General features: G+C 44.5%; 1 protein-coding gene across 2 annotated transcripts in view; it reads left to right on the top strand.

The window, feature by feature from the left end:
* Nucleotides 1-27,950, top strand: part of LOC147693338 (transient receptor potential cation channel subfamily M member 2-like) — a 623,295-nt gene that overhangs the window by 63,783 nt on the left and 531,562 nt on the right. The window contains exons 2-3 of one of the 2 annotated variants that reach the window (XM_086933675.1): nt 4,042-4,199; nt 27,399-27,466. In XM_086933675.1, coding sequence (XP_086789801.1) covers nt 4,095-4,199; nt 27,399-27,466 — 173 coding nt within the window. In that variant the 5' untranslated portion in view covers nt 4,042-4,094. Of the gene's footprint in view, nt 1-4,041; nt 4,245-27,398; nt 27,467-27,950 lie in introns of both variants that reach the window. The other variant, XM_086933674.1, reaches the window with a different exon arrangement.

The following is a 27,950-nucleotide window of genomic DNA, read 5'->3' as shown; positions in this document are numbered from 1 at the left end:
AGAGTAGGACCGGAATTGGGCGGGTATTTATTAAGGGGAGGTCCTGGCAACCCGTCAGCATGTCCTTTTCCAAGCCGTTGGTATATAAGTTAAATAGAAACGGGGCCAGGACACATCCCTGTCTTACTCTTCGCTCCACTCTGAACGACTCTGTTTGCTCGCCCCCCTGTACCGCATCTGACTCGGGCTGTGGCGTCTGAATATAATTCACGCAGAAACATAATGAGGGAAGTTTCTATACCCATGTCTGCCAGAATAGACCACAGCTTGCTATGATTGACACAGTCAAAAGCTGCAGAAAGATCAACATATAAAGCCCCCCCCCCCTTAGCATTTACATATTTCCCTATCAGTAAGGATAAATTGAGAGCCTGCTCTATGGTGCCCAGTCCCTCGCGGAACCCAAATTGCTGGTCGGAAAGAACTTTATTATCAAAGGCCCAGTGTTGGAGGCGTTCTAAAATAATACGACCGGCCACTTTCCCCAGTGAATCCAGAAGGGAAATAGGCCGGTAGCAGGATGGCGATTGACGGTCCCCTTTTTTAAAGATAGGAACGAGGATTGACTGGGATCATGATTCAATAAGTCCCAGGTCACAAGAAGCTTGGAGAACCCTGGTTAAAATTGGCGACCATAGATCCATATTAAACTTGAAAAGATCAATTGGAACACCATCGGGTCCCGGCGCCTTACCGTTTTTACTAGCCTTTAGGGCAAGTTTCACCTCCTCATATGTGATTTAAATAGGCAACGGAAAGTTTGATTGGACTGATCCCGTTGGAATTGGTTGATTTGCGGTTGAGGGAAGGCTGAAAATCCGCTCACAATACTCAACCCACAAGTGTACATCAATCGCAACATCAATGCTGAGGTTAGCTGGTGCATCTAATAAAAAAGGGGACTTCACGACCTTCCAGAAGGCGGCGCTATCCCTCATAGTACATGATCTGTGGAGTTGCCTCCAGAGATCTTCTTTGAGAGTAGTCTTCCTAGATTTTAGGGCCTGATTATAGTTCTTTCTAAGAGCTGCAATATCCTTTGGAATTCTATCTTTTTTGTTTAAGGCTATTTTTAGGTTCTGGTGAGCTTTTGTGCAGGAACTGTCGAACCAACCCTTAGTTCTGATTTTACCTGATTTCGTGTTTACAAAAAGGATTTCCCTGATTGATGCTATCATTTTGGAGAAGTTAACCATTATTCCCTCACTAGTAGTTGCTGGATCAAGACAATTTGCAAACGCTTGCCTAAGGTTTGTAACCAGACTTCTTGTAATTGCCAGCGGATCCACTTTTTTCCACCTAAGTGAATAGCCATTTAGTCTATCCATTAAAATGTTATTTTGACTTAATAGCGTTTCAATGTTGGGCCTCATGTGGCTATTAAAAAGTTTTAGGGCGATACTATTCGGATAGTGGTCACTGACAGCAATATCGTGAGTTTTGCATTTTAAAATAACCCTACCCGCTGATCCTGATATGAATATAAAATCAATTGTGCTTTGCCTCCCTCTGCCGTTATAGGTAGGTGTTACTGGTACAGGAGGATTGACCAAGTCATTAGCAAGAACGAGATCAAGACCGCATAAGGTTTCATCCAAGGTATGCCCGACTGCGGTGTGAGGGAAATGGGTTATCGGATCACTATTTTCATCCACTATACCACAGAGCGAGTTAGAACTGTGCTTGCAGAGGGTTTGGTTAAAGTCCCCGCCCCAGATTATAGTCAGCTCCTTGCGAGCCCTGGAGGAAAATTTGTGGAGACAATGATCTATTTCCTTTATTGTATTTATTAAGACCTCCACGGTCAAGTTGTTATAAAAATTTACTATTACCAGGGCATTGATATTACTTTGATGAAGGGCGACTATTTGGAAGTTTAGTTCCAGTTTGACAGGGACTATCCTTGTAAGTTGGAGAGTATTGGATACATATATAACCAGACCACCCTTTGCTCTGCCAGAAAGAGAGGGTAATGCTGGGGAGAAAAGAGTTCTGTAACCCTCTATGTGTAATTCTGATGTTGCCCAGGTTTCCTGCAAACTTTTTAATACTGTAGTTGTGGATGAAATCAAGCCAGATATCATTTGCAGCCTTTGAACGTAGGCCCGCCACATTCCAGAACAAAATATTCAAGATAGAGTTGGCCTTGCTTGTTACAGGCTTAGGATCTGATTCCCCGTTTCCCTCACAGTAACTAAGCTGTATGGAGTTTAGAGAGACTTCGTTGTTTGTTGCACCGCTATGAACCGAATTAACTAAAGCAGAAGAACGAATGGGTGTGTTGACCCCCCCTGGTTGGGTCAAAACCGTGGGAGGAAGTCAATCCACTCGATCCAAGTCGGAAAGCGCATCGAAATGATTGAAAGTAGGGATATTATATCTCAGACCCCCGCCTACTAGAACATCTCAATTTGGAAATCCCCTACGATAGTTGATGGTTTGAACTGGGGGAAGTTGGGGGTAAAAAAAACTCAAGTCCCTAGTAAGGATGTTACTCTCACTAAACTGGGCTGGCCAATTGGAAATGTGTTCTACCACCTGCCTATCCCCAAAATTAATAACAACACAATCCCCAGGAAGATCCTTTCTTCTGTGTCCCAACCAGCGTAGCATCCTAATGAGCATGTTGATGACTAATGGCATCATGACAAGTGTGTATAATGTGAATAAACTGCGGCTGTTCTTATGCCACAACGGTTTTGGTGTGTATAATTGATGGGAATGGAAGAACAGCGGGAGGGCCATGAGATGCTCGCACAGCGGTGGGGTTGGGGGAGATTCGCTGTTCAATCCTCTGGATGATGGGGCTGGCATACGGCCCCACCATTACGTCCATAAAGAAGTCAGAACAGACTATTGCAACTATGTCCTGTGTATTACTTCAAGTAGTGGTCACCATCTTGGAAAGTCTAACCGCGTCACTTCTTGCTTAACAATGGTTAGTTGAAATTGTCAAAGCCTGTTTATTATCCATTGTATGACACGTACTGCATTATGCCATCAAAATACATTCTATATCTGTTCTCCACTGGGTATGTAAGTACCGTTATCCTCATTACTAAACCCGATATATATCTACTCATGTGTAATACGAGAAAATCTTACTCACTATCATATGGGTTTGCGCATTATAGTAGGCACAGCTGGATTCCTCATGTCTTTGAATCAGTGTTTGAAGTGTTAGGCCCATCCCCGTTGGTTGACATGTAGTTCGGCCTTGTTGTGGATACATGAAGTCCTGCTATGGGTCATGGCTCTGGGGTTCTGGGCGTAAAGGCAGAAGGGTGAGGACTCGCCTGGGCCTGGAGCTCTGCAGCCTTGGCCGAGGGGTTCAGAGGCCTCGGTTCTCTGGGACAAGGAGGCAAGATCAGGGATCCCTGGGCTCTGTGGCCTTGGTTGATGGGTCACTGGAAAGTGTGGACTCTGAACATGAGATAACAGGGTTCTTGAGCCTGAGGGCTCTGAACCAGAGATGAAATGACTCAGCATCATGAAGGCTCATCTTGGCAGGGCCATCTTGGGCTCTGCTTGCGTAGAAATAAAAGAAGAGGGGCCAGGGACATCGGGGCTCTTTGTTCTAGTATAACAGGGTAGTGAGGCTTGCGCGTGGGTAAGAGTAATTGGTCTAAGCAGAAAACCAACCCAATTGTGGCCAAATAAATGAAAGTCCTATACTGCATATTTTCATTCATTCAGTTATAATTGGAGTTTGCCATGGTCGGAATCTGTGTAAACTGGTGCTTGTTGAGAGCCCCAGGACCCTGGTTCAGAGGGAGCTGCTGAATAAAGAGAGACTTCCTAACATCTGGCTATTGTGTGAAAAATGGCTGGTCCATGAGGAAGAAGACTTCTAGGCCAGCATCTGACTGAAAACCTGTCTCTTCTACAGCCCCTGTAGGACCCTCTTCAAAAGAGGCGTTTGGCAATTGAATCAAAGATAACTTTGTTCCCTTAGGATGTCTCTGTACTGGAGAATTGATATCTGTGTTTCACCTGTAAACGAGCAGCCTTTGCTAAAAACCTCTTTATCCATCTTTGCAGGATGAGCCTTCGCTGAAGGAGCTGAACCAGAGCAGCCCTGCGGAAACAAAGTCATGGCGTCCAGGAAGAGTTACATGGTGCACACAGATGAAGAAGATGGGTCGAAACCCCAAGAGCTGCACTTGCAACAAGCATTCAGATCAGGCAGCAGCATGCAGGTGACAGTACAGAGAAACCTACGCAGCCCCACAAAAGATGCAGAGGCAAGTGAGGAGGGAGCGGACTGGGGGGACAAGGAGCTGGGTCAAGTATGTAAGGAGTCACCCTGTTCTTTCAATAGAGACAGACTTGACCAGTCCCATAACTGGGGGACAATCTCACAATTCTGCCAGAGTATGTTACCCTACACTCAGTGGTCACCTCTCTTATCCCAGCCTGTGTCCTTCTGGACTCGCCTTTTCTCAGCCTCTACATTGAGCCTGAGGGGTTACTTTGACCGCCTCAATAGTCACTCCCTCGCTACTGCATCCAAATTCCCGTCAATATCTCATTCCTTTCAGCCAAGACCCTGAATATTGTTCTGTTGTCAGATTTTCTTTGTTTTTCCAGTGTTTTATATAGCGCAAACTTGACCCGAAGGTATCAGAGTGCTTGGATGAGCACCAGTTATGGTGCAGACGGACACATTCATTTTTGATAGGCAGAGGGAGATTGAGTGATTTGCCCAGAATCACAGGATGTTGAGCGTCCCTGCCGGAGCTCGAACCCAGTTCCCCAGCTTCGAGGTCGACCGCTCTAGCCGTAAGACCACATACTCTTCCCAGATGAACCCAACTATTGCAAAAACATATTCAACGCACTGCTACGCTACACTATCCTTCCCCATCAGAAATTGTTCACCTATTCAACCTGTATGGTCACCCTTTCAGAACCCCTCACCTTTCCAGTACAGGGCCAGATGTCTAAATGAACCCCTCCTGCAAATCCCTTACTTTTGTCCTAAAATTTTATCTGGCTGAGTGATATGTGTTTTTATTTGTCTTATTTTTATAAATATGTGATCAGTTTTTTGGGGAGCTTTTAAGTCCTCTGGCTGGATAAAGTGTATCTTGGATAGACTTGACACACTAAAGGGTCTGCCAAGGAGAGGAATAAAGCATCTCTTAGAAATACCTTCCTGTCCTTACTGCTGACATGCAGCCTGTGAGAATGCAGTGGAAATGAGAGCAGTGTGTGTACGCGTATACACAGCTGTGCTGCATTTCTCTTGCCAGAGGCAGCATTAGAAGAACAGCAGACTAGTTTTAAAACCTCGGGCTAGATTTATCAAGGGATTGCATCGCCCTTGGATCAGGCAAAGTATCGCAAGTGCAACGTATTCCCTAAGTCAGATTTACCGGACAACACAAGGCCACCTCGAGTTGCGCTGCACTGCCGCCTTGCTTGGGAAATCTGGGGTGACGCAAGGCAGCACAAGTGGCTGCCTTGCGTGACTCTGCCCTGGGAAGGCGTTCCTTGGGGGGAGCAAGGATGTTCCCTTGATAGAGCGCGCAGTTCTCCCGGGTCACCGAGGTTACCAATTCTTTACACGCACTGGGCCCTGGCGTGCGAATTTTCCAAACACCACACTAATAATTTTGGGTGAACCGGGAGAGGATTACTATAGTTTCTCCTCCTGCACGCTGCTATGAGTAATTAAGGTTTGGTTTCACCATGTACCCGACTTACCACAGGCACAATTCTTATGACGGATCTGGAGCTATAAGGGAAATAGCAGACAGGCCTAAAATCAGATACTCTTTATAATCAATACAATACTTATCCACAATTTCTGTAAAATGACCACAGACACCTGAGGATGTTTAAAACTTTATGTAAAGTTCAGAGAGAATATGACAAGGTAATAAGTGATAGGCAGAATAATGCGTCTAACATCAAAATCAACACCATAAAATAGCTATAGATTAATGCTAAGACCATTTGGGTATATGGGAAGACTAGAAGGTAGGAATTTTAGAACAAAAGTAGTCACTGCAACTTTATACTAGAACATAGGATGTGGATGGGACCTAGAACATGTACTTAACCTAAGTGATTTAAAACTATTCTTACTATGTTCACCGCAATCAGGCTAAAGGTAAGGGAAACATTGGAACATACTAATACAATATAACAGTTGGTAATATTCTAAGGGAGGGGAGAGAATTGGAACAATTCTAAACAATTGCATATAACTCGTTCTCAAGGTGATAGAGCAATATCACAGTCAAGAGTGCTTTATTAAGGAAATAGAGAGAGGAGAGGAAGAGAGAGAGACGCAAACCCACAGGTTAATATTTACCTAGGTCTGAGAGAAGACTAACCCTGGCCACGGGTCAGTTGGAAGGACGGGGACAAGGACCCTCAGGAAGGAATGCCAGAATGCGAGCAGGTACAGCTCACGGACAGTAAGGACAGGATACCCCTCAGGATTTGGGATCAGGACTGGGCTCACCAAGGTACGACCAACACCCACAGCTTCAGAAGCAACGCCAGCGTTACCCCTCTCTGCAAGTAATCCGCCAGTAACCCCGATTGGGCTTTTCGAATTTCCCAGCAAAGTGCTTCGCCAGCACTTAAGATTATTTCCACCCCTTAGGAGTTTGTGGAAAGTATGGACAGAGTGCTCCGCAGCACTTCAGATTGAACACCTATAGAGTTCGTAGGGTCAGTGACAGGTCTGCTACTCGGACAAGTCGGACAATTTTCCTAAGCTAAACTAGGGCAATTATACTGTTTTGGGGGCCCTTAGACCACCCACTAATGTTGCAAGTGACAGTTTCTCACATTATGATTGGTCAGGAGAGGTGGTGCGGTCATTACCACCTCCTAGAATTAAATTTTCTCATCCCAAATATTAAAATTTTCCTACCCGCCCCTTGGGTTCACGTTCCCATGCATAGAGTACAGCAATATAGAAAAAGTTCACAATAGGTAGCAACAGAGTTGCATCGTCCAAGGTAAGATTTCGTCTTCCCAGAGATGTTCCCAGGCGCATTGTGCTTCAGGAGCCAGCTGGCTTGTTTCAGCTTCTGCGCAGTGGAGGTTTTCTCCAGTCATGTGACGGTGCCCAGCAGAGCCTCAAGTATGGCTCCGCTCCCGATTTCCCAGCCCCAGAGACGCGGTACATGAAAAGTAAGCGAGAACGAATTAAAATCACATATAAAACGATTACACTGTATACCATGATAAAATACTAACCAACCCTTATTTTATAATGACTATAGCATTATTGGTTTAATGCGAAAAGACAGATAGGCTAAAGCAGCAGTAGCAAGCAGAATGCGTGGTGAGAGACAAGCAGCCATGTTTGCAACAGTGCGCATGAGCACAAATTCCCTCCAGAATGCGAGTGCGTCACATCACATGGGTATGACCGACGCATGCGCAGACTGAATTTCAGCGAAGCAGCCGTTTCTAGTGCAAGCTTCGTTAGTATGAGAAAAGACATACAAGCAAGCATCCTGGGGACACCCGCGTGTTTGGGAGAACACTTAATAAATGACGAACAATAGTGTTAATATGATTATACGATTTAGGCAAGGGTTTTGTATGAGAGCAGGGCGCTTGCACGCGAATCCCAGCTCCTTCAATCCCCTCTTTGATGATATTTACTATCATCACCACATAGAAGGAAACAGATGCCAACTTTTCTCATTCATCCATATCATTCATCTGAATTTCAACAAATTTATCGTTTAGTTTTCTTGCAGCTTCTCTATGAGAGTGGTGATTTTTCACCTTTTTGTAAATTTCATTCTTTAACTCCTCTAATTCTAAATCATCAATATTTCTTTTCACCCCCCTCTTATTTACAGTATATTTCTTTGTGCACTTCTGGCATTTGCAGCAGATAAAAATGATTAATACAACTACACCTATTATAACTATTGGCATCAGTATTTTCCACAAAAGACTTCTACCTAGGTTAGTAAACCAACTACCTATAGAGGAGAGACCTCCAGTCAGTCTCGTCCAAGCACTGTCAACCTCCAATGGTTTGAGTTCCTTTTCCAAATTAGTTATGTTTTTCACATATTGCTTTAGTTCGATACTTTTATCAGGAATGTAGGTGCAACAATGTTGCGCCTTCAGCATTCTACAGACTCCGCCCTCTTTTGCTAATAGGGTGTCAAGGGCAAGACGATTTTGCAAAACCATTGATCTGATCGCAACCATTTCAGTATTGACCAGCAGGAATCCAGCAGCAGTGTCCGTTGATAACCGGTCCACAACTGTAGACAATTTACAGATTCTATGGGTGTTCAGAACTACCCCCATTCCAGGTATCAGTGCACTAAAAATATCACCTATAATTTCACCTACACTTTCACGTTTACTACGCACTAAGCCATTAGTCTCTTCATCGCTTCCAGCTGCATTATTCACATGGTATATTTTCGGGAAAACAATGCCAAAGTAGCAGCTTCCATACCAGTGATCCGGCAATTTGAAATAAGCCTTGTTCCCACATATATAATATATTCCGGGGAACACAGGTTCTGACCCATTTTTGAAACCCCAACCTCCAATTACCTTGTAATTATGTTCACACTCGCTGGAACCGATGAATACATTGTTATAGTACTCTGTCTTTTCCCTGTGGATACAAAGTTTCCCCTTTCGTTCAAAATCCAGCAACAAGGCAGGACTAGCTTCGCCTTGCGAGGTGTTATCCAAATGCTCAGCCCACCTAGAGACTCTATCCTTTTCGTCATTTGCCTTCTTCTGAAACTTTTCTCTCCTTCTGTCTGCCATCTTTATGAACATCTTTTCCTGCTCTTGCAGAGAACAGGTCAGATTAGCTTGTCTTGCTTCATCTAAATCTATGTTACCTATAGTCAGAAAATATTCTCCCATATAACGGGTCACGTCACTTTTAATATGTACACGGTTCAAGTGTCCTCTAATAGGAAGTTCAGAAAATACTACGTCAGCATTTGAATAATAATACTGCAAAGTGCTCCTATAAAACAAGCTAGCTAATATGCTACAGGAAATTCCATAGGTTAAAGGTAGATGGTGATATGTCACACCTTCAGCCACTGAGGTTGGTAGCTTCATGCAGACATAACAGTCCTCTATTTCCATAGCTTCTACATAATGCACTAACAAGTTAGCAAAAACATTTAAATGCGTCTTGTTTCTCATTTTGTGAAAGTGTAGTCCATCCTCATCTGATGCTTCTAAATTAGGTCGTGTGTGTGTCAGTCCTACTCGTTTGTCGCGTCTTTCTAGGCTTCGTGGTGTTTCTGCAGTCTGTACAACCCCTACGTCTACTGCTTCGGGTTCAGTAGGGGACAAATTGGGATTTTTGCTTATCATAAAAGGTAGAAAAATTGTTAGTCCTATCCACATTACTATTAACATTGCTATACTACACACGCATATTTTACAACAGGTTTTAAGACACCCACACCGGGATCTTCCAGAGACATTCGGATCAGACATTTTTAGCTTACAGGTGGCTTTTGCTACCCCTCTTCGTTTCTTTGCACCAAAGGCTCACTTCGGGGCTCTCTCAAGGAGGGTCTTCGTCAGAACTCCGATCAGCGATGGACTCTTCGTCACTGTTGCCACTGTTGCGTGGTTCGTCTATTTCCTCCAACACAAAGTAAGTCCACTCAGGGCTCCGATACAGTCGGTTTTGTTTCTTTAGTCTGTCGCTCTTTCTTAGCGATTTTCCTTGGGCTGCCTTTCTTTCACTTTCAGCCCTTTTTCTGTCTTTCAGTTTTTCTTCGACTGTCTTTAGTCTGAGCCTCAGTCTCTTGACGTATCGGGGTGCACTTCTGCCTCCGTGCCTCCCAGTCGTTGAGGAAACTTGGCCTTCTTCGTGCACTCTTTTTACTTTTTGATGTGGCACCTCTGTTTTCCTGCCTGTCTGACTTGTTCCAGGTCTTTCGTCTATTTCTTCTGCCTGGTCCCTAGTCTGTCCCTGCTCAGATTCAAATCGTACTCGCTTTTTATTTCTGGTTATTGTTGTTTCCGTTGTCTGAGCACTTTGATCTAATTCTATCTGTTCCTGTTCATGCTCTTCGATCTCTTCGCTTTCTTCTGCATGAACGTCAGCCCTAATTTCTAACTGTCCCTCTCCAATTTCTGGAGTTTCAGGAGGAGTTTCGATGCCTTGATCTGACCCTACTTGGCCTACGTCCTGATCAGGTGTGTTGTGATTTTCGTTGACCTGACCTTCTTCCTCTATTTCTAACTCACCTGGACTATCCCACTCACTGTCTAAATAGGAATATTTCCTGGTTCGTATTGGGTCATGAACCGGGTCGTCGGCGGGGTACCATTCAACGTCTCGACTTGTGCTCGGCAGTTCAATGTCAGCTAGCTCCGGACTTTCCTCCTCGGAAGCTTCTTCAGCTGTGCTGCCTTCAGCTCCAGTCGCGTTTTCTCCAGACACCCGCTTTGTGTGGCTGGCGTGGATCCACTTCGGTACACCAGCACACTTTACAGCAGTTGTAGTGACGAGGATCACTTGTCGTGGCTTTCCCCACCTTGGTTTCAGGCAACTGCTCCGGGTGTGTTTCTTTAACGCCACCCAATCTCCTGGTTGCAGTTTATGTGCCGGAGTCTTTGGCCACTCGTCTTCAGTCTCTCCAATCTGCTGAGAGAGAGAACGCACTTGGTCACCCAGCTGCTTGCAGTATTCTAATACCATATCATCAGAAATGCTTAGCAGTTTGTGTCCGGGTACCCAAGCCTGTCGCATCACTCTTCCCATCAACACTTCATGGGGACTTAGGCCAGTTTTTCTGTTCGGGATACTTCTCAAACTCATCAGCACAAGGGGTAAAGCCTCTATCCAGTTCATTTTTGTGGAATCACACTTTTTGGCCAGTCTGGATTTCAGGGTGCCATTTATTTGCTCTACTACCCCAGAAGCCTCTGGATGGTAGGCACAGTGCAGTCTTTGCTTCATTTTGAATGCTTTACAGAGTTCCAATAGGACATCGTTGGCAAAATGCCCACCTTGGTCCGTTTCGATTGTCTCTGGAATTCCGTACCTAGGTATCAACTCCCTAAGCAATAATTTGGCTGTGGTGAGAGCATCATTTTTCTTTGCTGGATATGCTTCCACCCACCTGGAGAATAGGCAAACTATGACTAGGATATATCTATACCCTTTACATTTAGGCATTGTTATGAAGTCTGCTTGCATTCTGACAAAGGGACCTACTGCCTTTCCAATAGTACTTTGTTCCACTACAGTCCTCTTTCCTGCATTAAATTGCTGACACACTAGGCACCTCTGGCAAAGCTTTTCCGCCTGGTTCCTGAACTTTGAATTACAGAACACCTTGTCAAACACCCGACACATTGCGTCCCTTCCCATATGTGTTGGCTCATGTATCATTCTGACCATGGGGTCTATCAGGCTGTCAGGCAATACAGGCACCTCAGTCGAGTTTACCACCACACCATCATCTCTCAGCTTGCATCCCTCTTCTGCCCACCTTCCTTTCTCTTGTCTGTCTACTGCCTGTTGCAAATCCTTTAATTCCTCCCACGTTGACACATTCTCAAACAACATAAGTTGGCAGCTGGTTCCATCCCACAGCGCAATTTGGAGTGACATATGGTATCGGGCACAAAACTGTGCAATTTGGTCAGCGTACCTATTACCGGCAGTCACATCATCATTTCCAGATTTGTGAGCCGCACACTTGACCACAGCCAATTCTTTGGGCAATTGGATAGCTTCCAGTAAGTTATGCACCACCTTTCCATTTCTGATAGGGGTGCCTGAGGACGTCATGAATTCTCTTTGCAGCCACAACTGGCCGAAGTCATGAACAACCCCAAAACAATACTGGCTGTCTGTGTAAACAGTTATTCTCTTGTTCTTACCCCTCTTACATGCTCTGGTTAACGCGATGAGCTCTGCCACTTGTGCAGATTTCACCTCGCTCATGTAAGATGCTTCTATGGTTTCTGTCAATGTAACCACAGCATAGGCAGCACTCAGGCTCCCACTTTCATGTCTCAAACACGAGCCATCCACGAACATTGTTTTATCCCCATCAAGTAACGCTATTTCACGGATGTCAGGACGGGACTTGGTACTGAACTCAGTTAGATCGATGCAATTATGCTCCCCTTCCTCTTCAATTTCTACATCCAGAGGGATAGGTAACAATGTCGCAGGGTTTAGGACATTGCACCGGGAAATAGTGACATTTTCGGCACCAATCAAGTTCAAGTTCAAAAGCTTTTATTCGATTTGTACATACAAATCATACAAGCAAAACACAATTGAAATATTAAAAATCACGAATAATCTTTCCTAAAAAGGGGAAAAAGCTGAAGTGCAGCAAGTAGGAAATAAACATGCCTCTATAGGTCGACACGATCTTTTAAAATACACGACGTTCTTACATAGACTACCTAGGAGTCAGTAGAAATTACTTACTAGGCATTTACTGGGAACTGTATATTAAAAATTGTTAAATAATCATTCAATACTGCGGAACACTGTAAAAATACCTTAATACAGACATTGATATAAAAATTCAAGGAGAAGTAAAACATATATATACAGACAGGGATAATAACATTAATTTCATCATAAATAAACCCTGGCAGCTGTATAGCACAAGTACAGACAGGTCAGTAAACAATTTTTAAAATACGATACTTTTCCTGGCAGCTGTACATTTTAAAATAAAAGTAGCCAAGAAAAAACAAATCTCCTCGTTCACTAGTAAGGATAAAATTATCAATGCTGTTTGTGTGGTACGGATGTTGTATTTGATAAAGATTGGTTTAAGGTATTTAAGCCTAAAATACTGGTAAAATTTACAAAAAAGTAAAAAATGGCAACTACTCTGACGCGAAGTACCATCACATGGACAGGGTGTGTTTGAGCTAGTCTTTGTGTTTGGAAAAGCAACCAAGTGGTGTACAATACCCAATCTGACCCGTGTTAAAACATACTGGTGAGAAGGGCGGGTCACAAACACAAGATAGGATTGCAATCCAGGAGCTAAATTTAAATCTTTGTATAATTTCAGAGTAGCAAGATTTCCAGCAGCTTTGTCTCGCTCAGCCTTACGAAATTTAAGGAACGTTATCTTAATTTCTTTTTTTGTAATAGATACAACCTTTTCCGGCTCACAGAACACATTAATGTTAAACAAAAGTAGATACCAATGGTGGATGTATCTTAACCATAATACCCGTGAGGAATGATCCAAACCTATACAATCAAGGATAATATCCTGAGTGAATCGAGTCTCCGACTTAGCCCAAATAGATCGCCACAATAACAGTGGCCGAACTGCTGCTAAGTCAGAGATATACTCGATCCCAACTTCGTCATGGATCAACTGTATGGAAGCGGAGGGAGGAACGCATAATAGCCTCCTTAAGAACTTGTTTTCCTCCTTCTGCAAGAGAATACCCTCACAGTGACCCCACACCCCTGCCCCATACAGAGCAGAGGAAACACAACATACATTATATATGTTCATCATATCATAGATACTTCTTGAGCCGAGTTTAGAGGCAAAACGAAAGATGCTACTGGTGGACCGTAACATTTTTATTTTTACGGCATCAAATTCCGCATTCCAGGACCCACTGTTACTATATGTTATTCCCAAATAACAAAAAGATTTAACAGAGGTCAGCTTTTCCTTATCTAGGAAGAAAGTATGTTTTACCTGCTTGGCTGCCTGACCACATGACATTACGTATGTCTTAGTTTTATTCACACGAAGCTGCCTAGCTTGTATAAACTGTGTGAAATTATCAATAAGGCGCTGTAAGCCCAACTGTGTACGAGATAAAAGAACAGCGTCATCCGCATAGAGTAACAGCGGAACAGGTTTACCGCCAATCAAGGGGGCATCTGCTAAAATGTTGGTCAGGGATCGGTCTACACCATTAATAAAAAGGGAAAATAAAAGCGGGGCCAAAACACAACCCTGACGAATGCCCCGAGACACTTTAAAGAACGGGGTACATTCGCCAAGGGTGCCATAGCGGACTTTACATGAAAGTTTTTCGTATAGTCTGGCTAAAAAATACACAATTTCCCTTGGTGCCCCTGCATCAAGCAGAACCTCCCAAAGAATACTATGGTTAACCAAATCAAATGCGCTGCTCAAATCAGCAAAACATAAAAAGAGGTTGCCACTTTTAGCCACAGTATATTTACTGATTAAAAGATCCAGGTTAACGCATTGGTCCAGTGTACCCAGACCTTTGCGGAAACCATATTGGACTTTAGTTAAGATGTTAAAATCAGTTGCCCAGTCTTCTAGCCTCTTTAGCAAAATCCTGCTCATCACCTTTACAGAGGCATCCAATAGTGAAATTGGGCGATAATTAGAGGCCTCTGACTTATCGCCCTTCTTATGTAAAGGGATGATAATCGATTGACCCCAGGTAGAAGGGAATTCATTTTCAGCCGCACAATTAAAAATCCTTGTCAAAATGGGAGCCCATAATGCTGTTTCATCTTTATATAAATCCAGCGGGACCCCATCGGGGCCAGGTGCCTTGCCTCCTTTACTCAAAGAAATTGCTTCCTGACATTCTTCCAATGTTATAGCCAACGAAAGGGGCAACCATGAATTTGTATCTGGTGGTGGTAATTCAGATGTTGGCCCTTCAGGGTTAAATATTTTCGAGAAATGAATAACCCAGTCGCTACATGCCACATATGAGGTCAGTTCTGGAACATTTTCTCTACTGAGAAACGGACTATTTATCGTTTCCCAATAGAGTTTGCTGTTTTTAGTCTCAGCGGCCTCCCTCAGCTTGTCCCACGCCTCAGACTGTAAAACCCTTTTCCTATTATTAATGGCTAATTTATAACTAGCCCTGAGGTGTTGTATCACAGTCTTAACGCGTGGTTTGGTGCCGAGCGCTTTCTTTAGGTTGCGGAGGGCGACGATACATGTCTTGTCAAACCACCCCTGCTTTTGACTATTATTGGCTGACGGGGACTTAGTAAAGATACCCTCAATAATGATATTCAGAGATACAAAACATTCAATTAAATAGCCAGAATCACTGTCATCATCTAGACAATAACTAATTTGATTCTTGCATTGGCTGACCACCTCCTTCTGCTTAACTTTGGAATTTGTACTGGTCCATTTAACCCTAAGGCCCTTTGGTCTAGTAGGCACTATATCGGTTATACATTTACCACCTGAAGCTGTTGAGGTGCCATGACCCAAGAGGGTAACCCTTAGGCTGTTATGGTCACTGAGACTTTCCTCGTTCACATATAAATCAGTGTAGTCTCCACTGCTAGACAACAGGATATGATCAATAAATGAACCTGCATCTCTGCCCGTGAATGTAGGACATGGAATTGCCCGGTTGTTGACATTGCAGTTTAACAGGGTCATATCTAGCATGGCTAGCATATTGTTTAGGGTGGAACCATAACTACAGTGTTGAAAATGAGGGGAATCCTCCTTCTCCCCCCGGTCTCTCCAATGACTATTTAATGCTACATCAAAGCCACAAATATTCCCGTTAGATAGATGGCAAGGCTGCAAGTTAAAATCCCCAGCCCATACCACCTCAGCCTTTCTTTTCGAGATATCTAAAGCTTTAATGATTTCCTTTTCTAAAGGCAGTAAAATATCCCCCCTGGTGGCATCAAAAATGTTATTATAAAAGTTAACAATAACTAAGTCAATGTTCTTTCTGCATTCCACCCTTATAACTTGGCTGTGTGTCCCCACGGTTGTACTATATTTAACCGTACAGTCACATAGCCTAGTTGACACTAACAATAAAAGGCCTCCCTTAGCCCTACCCGAGCTGGATTTGGTTGCACTGAGACAAAAAGATACATACCCTTCAATATTAATAGGGTCTGGACACCACGTTTCCTGTAGTAAAATTAAATCAAAACCCTCGCCCAAAAAGCTGGTCCAAAAGGGTGTACCCAATTTACTAGCAAGACCGGCAATATTCCAGGATATAAGGGAAATTCCTGCTGGTTTCCCAGCATTACCAGCAACAGATAACTCCTGCTGGTTTACTGGTGATAATGAAGCAGGACCCTGTTCCCGAAAGATGGTAACCGGACTTAGGCTAGGGCTAGCACTAGTTGTACATATATCCAGGCTACCCTGATTGCCTATGAGCTGGGAAGATCTTAATGGAGACAATTCAATAGAATCGTAAGGTACGACTGGCGGCTTGGCAGAGGGGAAGGAATACTCCTTCACAGAATTAGGGTTATTAAGATCCGATGCTTCTAGTGAGCTGAGTCAGTCTACCTCATCTAGCACGGCATATCTATTTGGGTGGGCGAATTGTGAGGACATGGGATCTTGAGAGTGGGGCGGGTCCTGCCACGTTTGTTGCCAAGAATATTTATCCAATTGAGGTGGCTGAAAGGATTGCGGCCATTGATAAACTGGCTGGGGTAAAGGTGGCGGGAAGTGAAAAGGGTGTTGCCAGTGGGCTTTTGCTTGATGCATAGGAAAAGGTGGGGCATTTGGGGGCTGCTGCTGTAAATTAACATGATGTGGAAAAAAAGGGGGCGGATAAGGTGGTTGCAACCAAGATTTAGCAGGTTGCTGTGGAAAATATCCGGGTCCACTATTGCTTTGAAAGGTGGGACAGGGGGTGTTAGGTCGTGCAGGCTTTGATAGAAAATAAGACAGGGGAAGTGGGTTAATTTGGGTCGCAGGACCACTATTGGGTGCATTACACACGTAACTTGCTGCCCCTACATCCCTAAAATTAACAGTTATTACGTCCCCTACTATTGATTTCTTGCTTCTGCCCACCCAATCCCCTCTACGTACGGTGAGAATTTCACCGTTCATGTTGTTAGGTAGGGGTTTATGTAGATGGAGCCATTGAGCACATTTATTCCTAAGCTCGGTAAACGATTCTTTTACTCCCTCCTTTAATGGAGGAACCGCCGTCAACACGACTACAAACGGGGAAACCTCTGGCGGTAGGTTTATGGACCTAAAACGTGTCTGCTTGGGTTTGGGCACTTCAGGTTTATTTATAATAGGAGGTGCCGAAGTTGAGCTAGGTTTCCCTGCTGCATCTTTAGCTTGAATAGTGGGGGTAGCAATATTAGTAACAACAGAAAGTTGGGTCGCCTGTACAGGAGTATTCTCTTTTGTAATGTGGACAGTCATTGGTTGAGCGGGAATATTCCCTGATTGCGGCTTTGGGGGTATAACTGGGTTCCCATGGACTGCTGTACCTTGAGCCGTATTTAATACACCTTTGGGGGCCTGAGTACTCGTTGGACATTCAGTGGTTAATTCCAGGGTCCCTTGCGACTGGACAGGCACTTGTACCTGCTTTTTTTGTGGCCATTTAGATTGTAATAAAGAAGTAAGCCTGTCCACTTTAGAAATTAAGGGCTTAATTTGGGCTGCTAAAGTGGCTTCTAGGTCTAGTTTTAAGTCTATTACCATGTTTTGCACCCAGCACGGGATACCTGATGTCAATTGAGGGGTAGGGGAGATCAAATTATGATTCCTTACTTTACTTTTACCCTTCAAAGTGGCCTTATGGGGTTTAGGAGCCCTTCCCCGTGGAGCAATGGGTACTGAAGCTGTATCCACAACCTTATGCCCACTCAGACTCGGCTCCACTTTGTCAGGTGACTGACAAGTTTCGAGATCTGGCGTAGCCTCCAGATCTTCAAAAGACGGGTCCGAGTCTGATGGGGCAACCGATAGATCTACAGTATTCGGTACAGTCGAAACATGATTAGTGGACAAAGTTATAGGTAATGAACAATTATTCACAATCTGCGGAACAGGAGATTTAGCCTTTGCCAAAGGGCCCAAGGATGAACGCCTAGCGTTAGCGAGGTCCATAGAGACTCTTTTTTCCAATAAAACAATACTTTGATCAATAGTCTCATGTACGCGTGAAATAAAAAGATCAATAGGACCAGTCACCTGGGCTACCGCCGTAGCTTTTTTCGCGCAACTTCGAGTTCTGTTGCGTATGGTCGACATCTTGGGTGTTGATTTCCAGGGGTGAAGACGCAAGAGTTCTGGGCCAGGGCCGTCCTCTGCCGTCCTTGAACGGCCTTAAACGGCCCGCTCTTTGCCCGGTCTTCGCCCCGGTAGTCGCCCCGCGCGCGTCCCGCGTGCGCGTTGTTACAGCAGAATATATGGGAGAGACAGGTGAAGGGGCGGGAAGAGGACCAGCTGCGGCCGATCAGCGCCGCGCTGCCTGCTGGTCCTCGCAGTCCCGCCTCACGTCCTGCTGGCTCAACAAAGCCGCGTTGGTGCTTCCAAGCACTAGGTTGAAGGTCCCGCTGCACTAGGCTGCAAGTTGACCTGGCCTGCGAGCGGCACCCGCGAAGCGGGGGCCGCGAGGCGTAGGTCTCAGCAACAGAGGAAAGGAGATGAGGGTTCTGCACTCGCTACACAACAGCTGACAAAGGGAGTCCCAGGCAGCTCACTCGGCACGATGTATTTGACCGGTGGAGGGGCGGGAAGAGGACCAGCTGCGGCCGATCAGCGCCGCGCTGCCTGCTGGTCCTCGCAGTCCCGCCTCACGTCCTGCTGGCTCAACAAAGCCGCGTTGGTGCTTCCAAGCACTAGGTTGAAGGTCCCGCTGCACTAGGCTGCAAGTTGACCTGGCCTGCGAGCGGCACCCGCGAAGCGGGGGCCGCGAGGCGTAGGTCTCAGCAACAGAGGAAAGGAGATGAGGGTTCTGCACTCGCTGCACAACAGCTGACAAAGGGACCAATCAAAATTCTCTCATACTTAGTCAGCCGACTAGGTGTGAGGTACTGGGTCTTAGTTCTAGTCAGTAGGATGACAACAGAATGAGGAACATATACAGTGACGTGATGTCCCATGACAATGTTCTCACTCTGTTCCAGACTGACGCAAGTAGCAGCAACTGCTTTCAAGCATCCAGGTAATCCAGCAGCCACCGGCTCTAGGGTGGCCGAAAAATAGGCCACTGGTCTTCTAATTAGTCCGTGCTCCTGGGTCAGGACTGAAAGAGCACAATTCTCTCTTGTGTCACAGAATAGCTCAAAGGGCTTGGTGTAGTCAGGCATACCCAATGCAGGAGCAGAACATAGACAGTTTCTCAAAGTCACCCAAGCGTTCATGCTCTCACTGTCCCAACTGACGGGGTCTTCTACGCCTTTCTTTGTCATATTTATCAGGGGTCTGGCTAGAGCTGCGAATCCCACAATCCATTGTCTGCAGTAACCCACAACTCCCAAGAACATTCTCACCTCCTTCTGAGTTCTGGGCAGTTCCATTGCTTTAATTATTTTGATTCTTTCGGTAGTAACTTTCCTGATTCCTTTTTCGATCTGGTGCCCCAGATATTTCACTGAATTTTTACAAAATTGTAGCTTGTCAGGTGACACTTTATGTCCTCCCTTTCCTAGGTGATTCAACAAGGCAATGGTGTCAGTGACGCAGTCATTTTGGGTTTTAGATGCCACTAACAGGTCATCTATGTACTGCACCAAAACAGACTCTCTTGGCAGCACTAGGGATTCAAGGCACTTTTTTAATATCTGGTTGAAAATCGATGGACTTTCGGTGTACCCCTGGGGGACACGATTCCAGACATAGATATGGCTGTCAAATTCAAAACTGAAAAGGAACTTGCTTTCTGGATGCAATGGGATGGAGAAGAATGCATGGCACAAGTCGATGACAGTGAACCATTCTGCATTCCAGGGAATCTGATATAGTATCACGGCAGGGTTGGGTACAATAGGGCAGCACGGCACAACAATTTGGTTTACCTTGCGTAAATCTTGCACCACCCGGTACTTTCCACTAGGCTTTTTGATCCCAATGATTGGTGAATTACAGGGACTGCTCATTACTTCCTCTATTATCTCTGCTTCGAGTAGCCGGGTAATTTCAGTCGCTACTCCAGCTTTTACTTCTGCACTCATTTTGTACTGTCTGGTTTTGGGGTATACAGCATTTGTTTTTAATGCTATCTTAACTGGGTCCACATTTGCCATTAAACCTACATCCTTTCCTGTGAAATCCCACACCTCTGGAACTACTCTTAACTGGAGCTCTTCAGGTAAATCCTCAACTGTTAAAGGTTTGATATCAGAATCTTGTCTGACTAACATCAGCTTGTACAAACCATCTTCATCGGGTGTCTGAATTTCGACGCCTTTTGGTGTGCAATAGATGGTACAATGCATCTTGCACAACAAATCACGTCCTAGCAGGTTCACAGGACTGGAATCACAGACCACAAATCTGTGCATTTCTTTGAAATTTCCGATAGAAACTTCAATTGGTTCAGTTACTGGAGTACTTATTATTTGATTTGAGATGCCCACTACTTGGATCGCTTCTCCCGAGAGGGGTAGGTTAGGAACATCCACTGTTCTTACAGTAGATCTGGTAGCACCAGTGTCCAACAGAAAGGTGACGTCTTTTCCCTCAACCTTTCCTTCAATGTATGGTCCAGTCTGGTCTACCGGTAAGGAGGCGCCAAGCACGCACTCCTCATCCTCCCCTCTCAGGCCCCGTCAATCTTGATCTTCACAGAGGAAGGTATCATTTAGCAAGTACTGTGGAATGATTGCGTTTCTTTCACTCTCAACTTCCCATACTTCCGCCCTCTCATTCTGCTGACCCTGACTCTTAAAATTCTGTCTAGGAGCGCGAGGTATGGGGGGTAATTTTACCTGTTGCTGGTTCTTTCTTGTCCCCTCTTTCGGCACCTGTGGATTTAAACCATTTACAGGGGCATTACCGGCCTGCAGGTGTGGACACTCGTCTCGCCAATGCCCTATCTGGCCGCACCCATGGCACGGAAACTTTTTCATGGCTTCTTCCCGACTCATTTTAGCTCGGGGCTTTCCTCCTCCCCCAGCAGTGGCATTCTGAGCATTATTACTAGAAGTCAATTTACTTAACTGTTTTTCCTGCTGTTCAGCTAATTTCACCTGTGCCCACATCACTTTTTCCTTGAGGGCTTTCTTTTTATTTTCGATTTCATCTTCGCAGTATTTTGCATATTTCAGGACATCATCTATGGGCTTTCCCTGCCAACTGATTTTATTATCTCGAATCCATTGGGATATTTCAGGCCTTAATCCTAGCACAAATCTATAACTGAAATGGGTCATGTCTTTCATGTCTACGTTATCGATACCACTGTAAGTTTTGAATACCTGCAGTAACCTTTCATAAAATGAGTGCACCGTTTCATCACGTTCTTGGGTGGTTCTATCTATTCGGGTCCAATCCGTCTCCTTTGCTGGCACCTTTTTCTTAAGGTACTGTATGACCTGGTCATATTTCCTCATTACATCAGGTGAGGGGGCTCCGGTTTTCTCATCTCTGGGATATTCATCATTAGGCCAATCAATTTCTATTTTACATTCAGTCCATAGATCTACAGGGACCACAATGTCGAAAAACCCATCCAGGTCTTTCAGCAGACACTTCTGAACTTTTATGAAGCGTTCTACCTGCCTGTACCAGTCAACTGGCTTCTCACGTAATTTCGGCAAGTCATTTGTAAATGACACAATATCCTGTCTGGACCAAGGGACATGGACATATTTTCCTCCCGGGACCTCTCTCATGGGGCACAATTTTTCTGTTGGTGTTACTTCCTTTAACACGAATTCTGAAGCCTGAGACTTAGCCCTGCTGTCTTCCTTTTTCTTTGCCCACCGGGTTCTCCATTTTCCCACCTCGCCCCATTTCTGCAAGAGCTTCAACAATTCCTTTATCTGGATCTGTTTTCCCATCACATTCAGGCTTTCTAAATCCTTATCTGAAAAATCTACTCTGTAGGGTTTCTGAAGAATTTTGGAGCGACTAACATCAATTCCCATTTCTGTGGCTGTATCCATTATCCTTTCATGGAGCAACCTAGCACTCCGGGTAAGGTTTTTGCTGATAAACAGTAACTCTTCTTCATTGTACGAGCTTAGGCGCTCAACTCCTACATTCCCAGCCATCATTTCTTCTATTTCTATCCTTAATTTATATATTTCTAATGCTTTAGGTTGGGGAGTGGTCTCCTTCTCTAGCTCCTTTGTCCATCTGTCCAATTCTTCTGGGGAAACTACGGTGGCACTCCTAACCCCGGATGCACCCTCAATCAACACCTCCTTTGGTCTTGTCTGGCTTCTTGCCCCCGATATACCAGTTCTAGACTCTCTTATGGGCAAATCCATCAAGACCACAGATTCACACTCACTTTCCTGATCCTCATCTATGAATACTTCCTTCCTCGGGGTCGGGATGCTAGGAGTAGGCAGTATTGGGGTGATAACAGGAGGATGGGGACTAGTCAGGTCATTTCTATACAGTGGAATAGCTGGACCAATAGTTACTGGAATAGTCAGGGAATCAGGATGGGGATGTATCTGGGCAATGGTTCGAACTAAATCCTCTCGCTGTTTAGCCAGGGCTTCTTTCTCTTTTTCCTGCAACACCTTTTCTGCAGAATTGCCATGCAATACCTGAGGTACCAAGGAAGGATAAATACTTGGGGCAGTTGGAGTGACCAATCGGGGTGGACCTTCTCCGAACGGCTGATAATTTGGGACCGTGGATCTAGGTCTGCAAAACCCATCCCCCTCACTGGCTTTACTGTCTGTACCTGTTCCATCTGTATCACTATCCCTCCCACATCTTGGATATTTGGCAAAGGGATTTGGAGAATGCATAGGCTCTGACTCTGCAACATATGGAGGTGGATTTTTCATTAACAAATCTTCCAGGTGCTCATCTTCTGAGTCCCCTATGGGCATTAGGTGATGGGTCTTGTCTTTACATTTTCCTTTTCTCTCTTCCAATACCCCCATCATAGGGAATAGCCCTTCAGTCAACATAGATTGCCTCCACTGTTTCATTTTCTGCTCTTTGGTCTGCGCTTGAACCCTCGGATACCATTTACTCACTCCCTTATCCATCCGGGGTTTATCTCGCTCTGCAGCCTCAATCTCCCATTCCTCCAGGGCTTCGTACTGTGTCAACCTAGGTCTAGGGTGTAATTCATTCATGCGGGTCCTTAGGTTAAACAGAATCCGACCATTAAATGTGCCTTCAACAGGAAATGCTAGGACTCCGTCATCTACAGTATACTTTGCCCAATTTTCTAACCAGACACAAGTGTGGTACCCTTTATCAAACAGCATGAAAGAGGCAGGGGTATTTGGCGGGGGAATGAGCACGCCTTCCCTCGTTCTAATGGGCTTGTCAGTTTTGAAAAAATTCTTTATTTTATCAGAGAAGGACAGTTTCCTCTTTACTCCATACATCATGTGCGGTCTACCTCGTATAAGCTGCTCCTTATGAAATCCTAGGTACTTTGGATTCGGTATGAAATCTGGATACCACATGCAACTCTCCAGACTCGCTTCTAACTCGGCTTGATTAATTTTGTTTACCTTTGTGCTTCCAATGCTAGCGCGACTTTTATTTCGCACTGCCCAATCAGGTCAGAGAATACAAACCCCCTTGACCAATGGGTGCGCGGCCTTTTCGCAAGACAGAGTCTCACGCTTCGGCACTCACCCCTCCTTTACAAATTCAGCTCCACTACACACCCGCTGTCTTGACCAATGCCAGCGCGGCACGGAGTGACGTCAGAGCAGCTCTCCGACTGACTCCCTCCTTTACAAGGTAACGGAAACTTTTTACTCTCTCTAAAGTGCAAGTGCACGTTTTAGTCAACAACACACAACGTTTGCCACTATGTCTGAGTGTTCTAAAGAGAGAAAAGACTTTTCTTTCACTACTAGTAAACCACTTCTGTCTACTTTTCATTCACTCTGGATAGACTTCTTTGCCAGTCCCTTCACACTAGTAACATAGAACCCGTTATTCTTCTGACTCATCCACCTTAGTCGGGGATATGTACTGAGCCAGGATTTCACCAGCGAACTATCTTACTTACCAGACAAGCCTCGGAGACCCTACTACTTCTTCCGTATACGACCCTTACTAGGTGATATCGCAATAAAAGTTTTATAAAGGACTCGTAGCTATCATTCACTCCAGAAAACAAAGGTCCTAATTAGTGCTTCCAGTTCTCCTTAACCCTGCACTAATACCTCAAACCTAGTGACTTCAACAGCTAACCGGATTCTGCTCACCGTTAGCTAAATACTTCCCCGGGGATTCGGACTACACTGAACATTCACAAACACTGGTTAATATAACATTTATAGCAGCAATGCAAAAATCATATACATTTACATATAAATCCTTAAAACATTTCAAAATATTTGAACCAATACAATAGAAAATCAGCAGCACATTTTATTTTCACGGTTTGTTTATGACCTATCCTGTCTACCTAATCTAACTAGTCCAAACCATCCTCTGGCTACCAGAAAATTACTGATAGAGCGCGCAGTTCTCCCGGGTCACCGAGGTTACCAATTCTTTACACGCACTGGGCCCTGGCGTGCGAATTTTCCAAACACCACACTAATAATTTTGGGTGAACCGGGAGAGGATTACTATAGTTTCTCCTCCTGCACGCTGCTATGAGTAATTAAGGTTTGGTTTCACCATGTACCCGACTTACCACAGGCACAATTCTTATGACGGATCTGGAGCTATAAGGGAAATAGCAGACAGGCCTAAAATCAGATACTCTTTATAATCAATACAATACTTATCCACAATTTCTGTAAAATGACCACAGACACCTGAGGATGTTTAAACTTTATGTAAAGTTCAGAGAGAATATGACAAGGTAATAAGTGATAGGCAGAATAATGCGTCTAACATCAAAATCAACACCATAAAATAGCTATAGATTAATGCTAAGACCATTTGGGTATATGGGAAGACTAGAAGGTAGGAATTTTAGAACAAAACTAGTCACTGCAACTTTATACTAGAACATAGGATGTGGATGGGACCTAGAACACGTACTTAACCTAAGTGATTTAAAACTATTCTTACTATGTTCACCGCAATCAGGCTAAAGGTAAGGGAAAAATTGGAACATACTAATACAATATAACAGTTGGTAATATTCTAAGGGAGGGGAGAGAATTGGAACAATTCTAAACAATTGCATATAACTCGTTCTCAAGGTGATAGAGCAATATCACAGTCAAGAGTGCTTTATTAAGGAAATAGAGAGAGGAGAGGAAGAGAGAGAGACGCAAACCCACAGGTTAATATTTACCTAGGTCTGAGAGAAGACTAACCCTGGCCACGGGTCAGTTGGAAGGACGGGGACAAGGACCCTCAGGAAGGAATGCCAGAATGCGAGCAGGTACAGCTCACGGACAGTAAGGACAGGATACCCCTCAGGATTTGGGATCAGGACTGGGCTCACCAAGGTACGACCAACACCCACAGCTTCAGAAGCAACGCCAGCGTTACTCCTCTCTGCAAGTAATCCGCCAGTAACCCCGATTGGGCTTTTTCGAATTTCCCAGCAAAGTGCTTCGCCAGCACTTAAGATTATTTCCACCCCTTAGGAGTTTGTGGAAAGTATGGACAGAGTGCTCCGCAGCACTTCAGATTGAACACCTATAGAGTTCGTAGGGTCAGTGACAGGTCTGCTACTCGGACAAGTCGGACAATTTTCCTAAGCTAAACTAGGGCAATTATACTGTTTTGGGGGCCCTTAGACCACCCACTAATGTTGCAAGTGACAGTTTCTCACATTATGATTGGTCAGGAGAGGTGGTGCGGTAATTACCACCTCCTAGAATTCAATTTTCTCATCCCAAATATTAAAATTTTCCTACCCGCCCCTTGGGTTCACGTTCCCATGCATAGAGTACAGCAATATAGAAAAAGTTCACAATAGGTAGCAACAGAGTTGCATCGTCCAAGGTAAGATTTCGTCTTCCCAGAGATGTTCCCAGGCGCATTGTGCTTCAGGAGCCAGCTGGCTTGTTTCAGCTTCTGCGCAGTGGAGGTTTTCTCCAGTCATGTGACGGTGCCCAGCAGAGCCTCAAGTATGGCTCCGCTCCCGATTTCCCAGCCCCAGAGACGCGGTACATGAAAAGTAAGCGAGAACGAATTAAAATCACATATAAAACGATTACACTGTATACCATGATAAAATACTAACCAACCCTTATTTTATAATGACTATAGCATTATTGGTTTAATGCGAAAAGACAGATAGGCTAAAGCAGCAGTAGCAAGCAGAATGCGTGGTGAGAGACAAGCAGCCATGTTTGCAACAGTGCGCATGAGCACAAATTCCCTCCAGAATGCGAGTGCGTCACATCACATGGGTATGACCGACGCATGCGCAGACTGAATTTCAGCGAAGCAGCCGTTTCTAGTGCAAGCTTCGTTAGTATGAGAAAAGACATACAAGCAAGCATCCTGGGGACACCCGCGTGTTTGGGAGAACACTAAATAAATGACGAACAATAGTGTTAATATGATTATACGATTTAGGCAAGGGTTTTGTATGAGAGCAGGGCGCTTGCACGCGAATCCCAGCTCCTTCACCCTTACATCCAACCAATCAGAGGATTGTGTTTGTGCTGGAATGTGTCCCTTCTTGCACAAAACAATCCTGCCTACAATGCAGGCACCCTTGCACCATGGCGCAGGGTACCTGCATTGGCACATGGCAGCCCATCGTGCGCCAATGAAAGGAGAGGACAGTAAAGAACAATATAAGGTTAAATAGGGCACATTCCTGTCCTTGCATGCAGCACATCAAGGTGTCTTTCTGTGCTGCATCGCGTGAAAGTTTGATAGATTTGCTCTCTCCTCTTTACCCCCCTCTGGACAGTTGGGGCTAGTCCTAATGCCCTCCGGTCTTAGTGGCCCTGAATTATAAAAATACATGATTTTGAGTTCTTAAACTGTAAACGTTTTAGCACACTTACCTAACACAGCAGAATGAAAGCATGGCCAGCCGCAGTGCAACAACTCCATCAAACACACAAAACAGGCATAGCAGCAGATACAGAAGAGCGAGCAACAGACACCCACAGATGCGGCATGAACAGCAGCAATCCAGGCTTCCTACAAACACATATAAAAGAGGTACAGCAAGGCAAGGGATGCAAGAGAGCAAACTCCACCTCATATGTTTTTTGCAATCTTCTGCAAAGTAGAGCCCAGCTTTAAATCCCTTAGACACTCTTACCAAGTACAAGCTCAGTGGCAACTTTTTCTTTGTTTGAAGCTGCAACTATTTTCCTTTAAATTATCAGACTTGTAACTTATGCAACTTGACCGCACAGGACATACGCCATGATGTATTTGTGTTTCTAACACTGTTTTATGCAAGATCAAAATCACTCGAACTGCTATTTTTCAAATACAAACTCAAACCACCTGTAGAACTCTCCAGTCTAGCTTTCAATTTACAAAGCAGCACACAGAAGATGAGCAAAACCTTCTTCTATTCGAGATTTGACTGAACTCTTTTTTTCTCTTCTGCAGAATGAGAACTTTTGCAAAAAGACCATTAAAAAGGTGGAATTCAGGGGCACTGACCTTCCCGATCACAGGTAAAGTCGTCAATGGCAGGATTGTTCCAAACCTCTGGTGGTTTCCTCACTCAGGCACTAACTTAGAATTCAACAATGAACTGTAGACAGGCCAGAGGTAGGTTTAATGCTTGTCTACATCCTTCTTTTCCAGTGGTCTTCAAACTTTTCCATGCTGGTCACCCCTTAATGAAATTAGACAGCACCTACTCAGTCTCGAAAAGGAACAGAGAATACTTTCACATTTATTTTTACTAGGCTGCATACAACATGCTGGAAATGTATGGGGACTTAAATGTAGACAAACACTAGTAATCAATAGCGTTTTCTCAGAGTTCACATGTGCAAGAAAGCTGAATATTTTGATTGAGAACAGTGAGGTCAGGTCATTTGGATTGGAAAGTTCAAAACATTTTTTGTTTTATGCCATAAATTTAATCGACCAAATTCCAAACATATTGGGAGATATAGTGAAGGGGCAAGTTATTTAGTTCTTTCGAGAAAT

This window comes from Lissotriton vulgaris, chromosome 8 (assembly GCF_964263255.1).
Source record: "Lissotriton vulgaris chromosome 8, aLisVul1.2, whole genome shotgun sequence".
Lineage (NCBI taxonomy): Eukaryota > Metazoa > Chordata > Amphibia > Caudata > Salamandridae > Lissotriton > Lissotriton vulgaris.
This window is presented reverse-complemented; position numbering and strand designations above follow the sequence as displayed.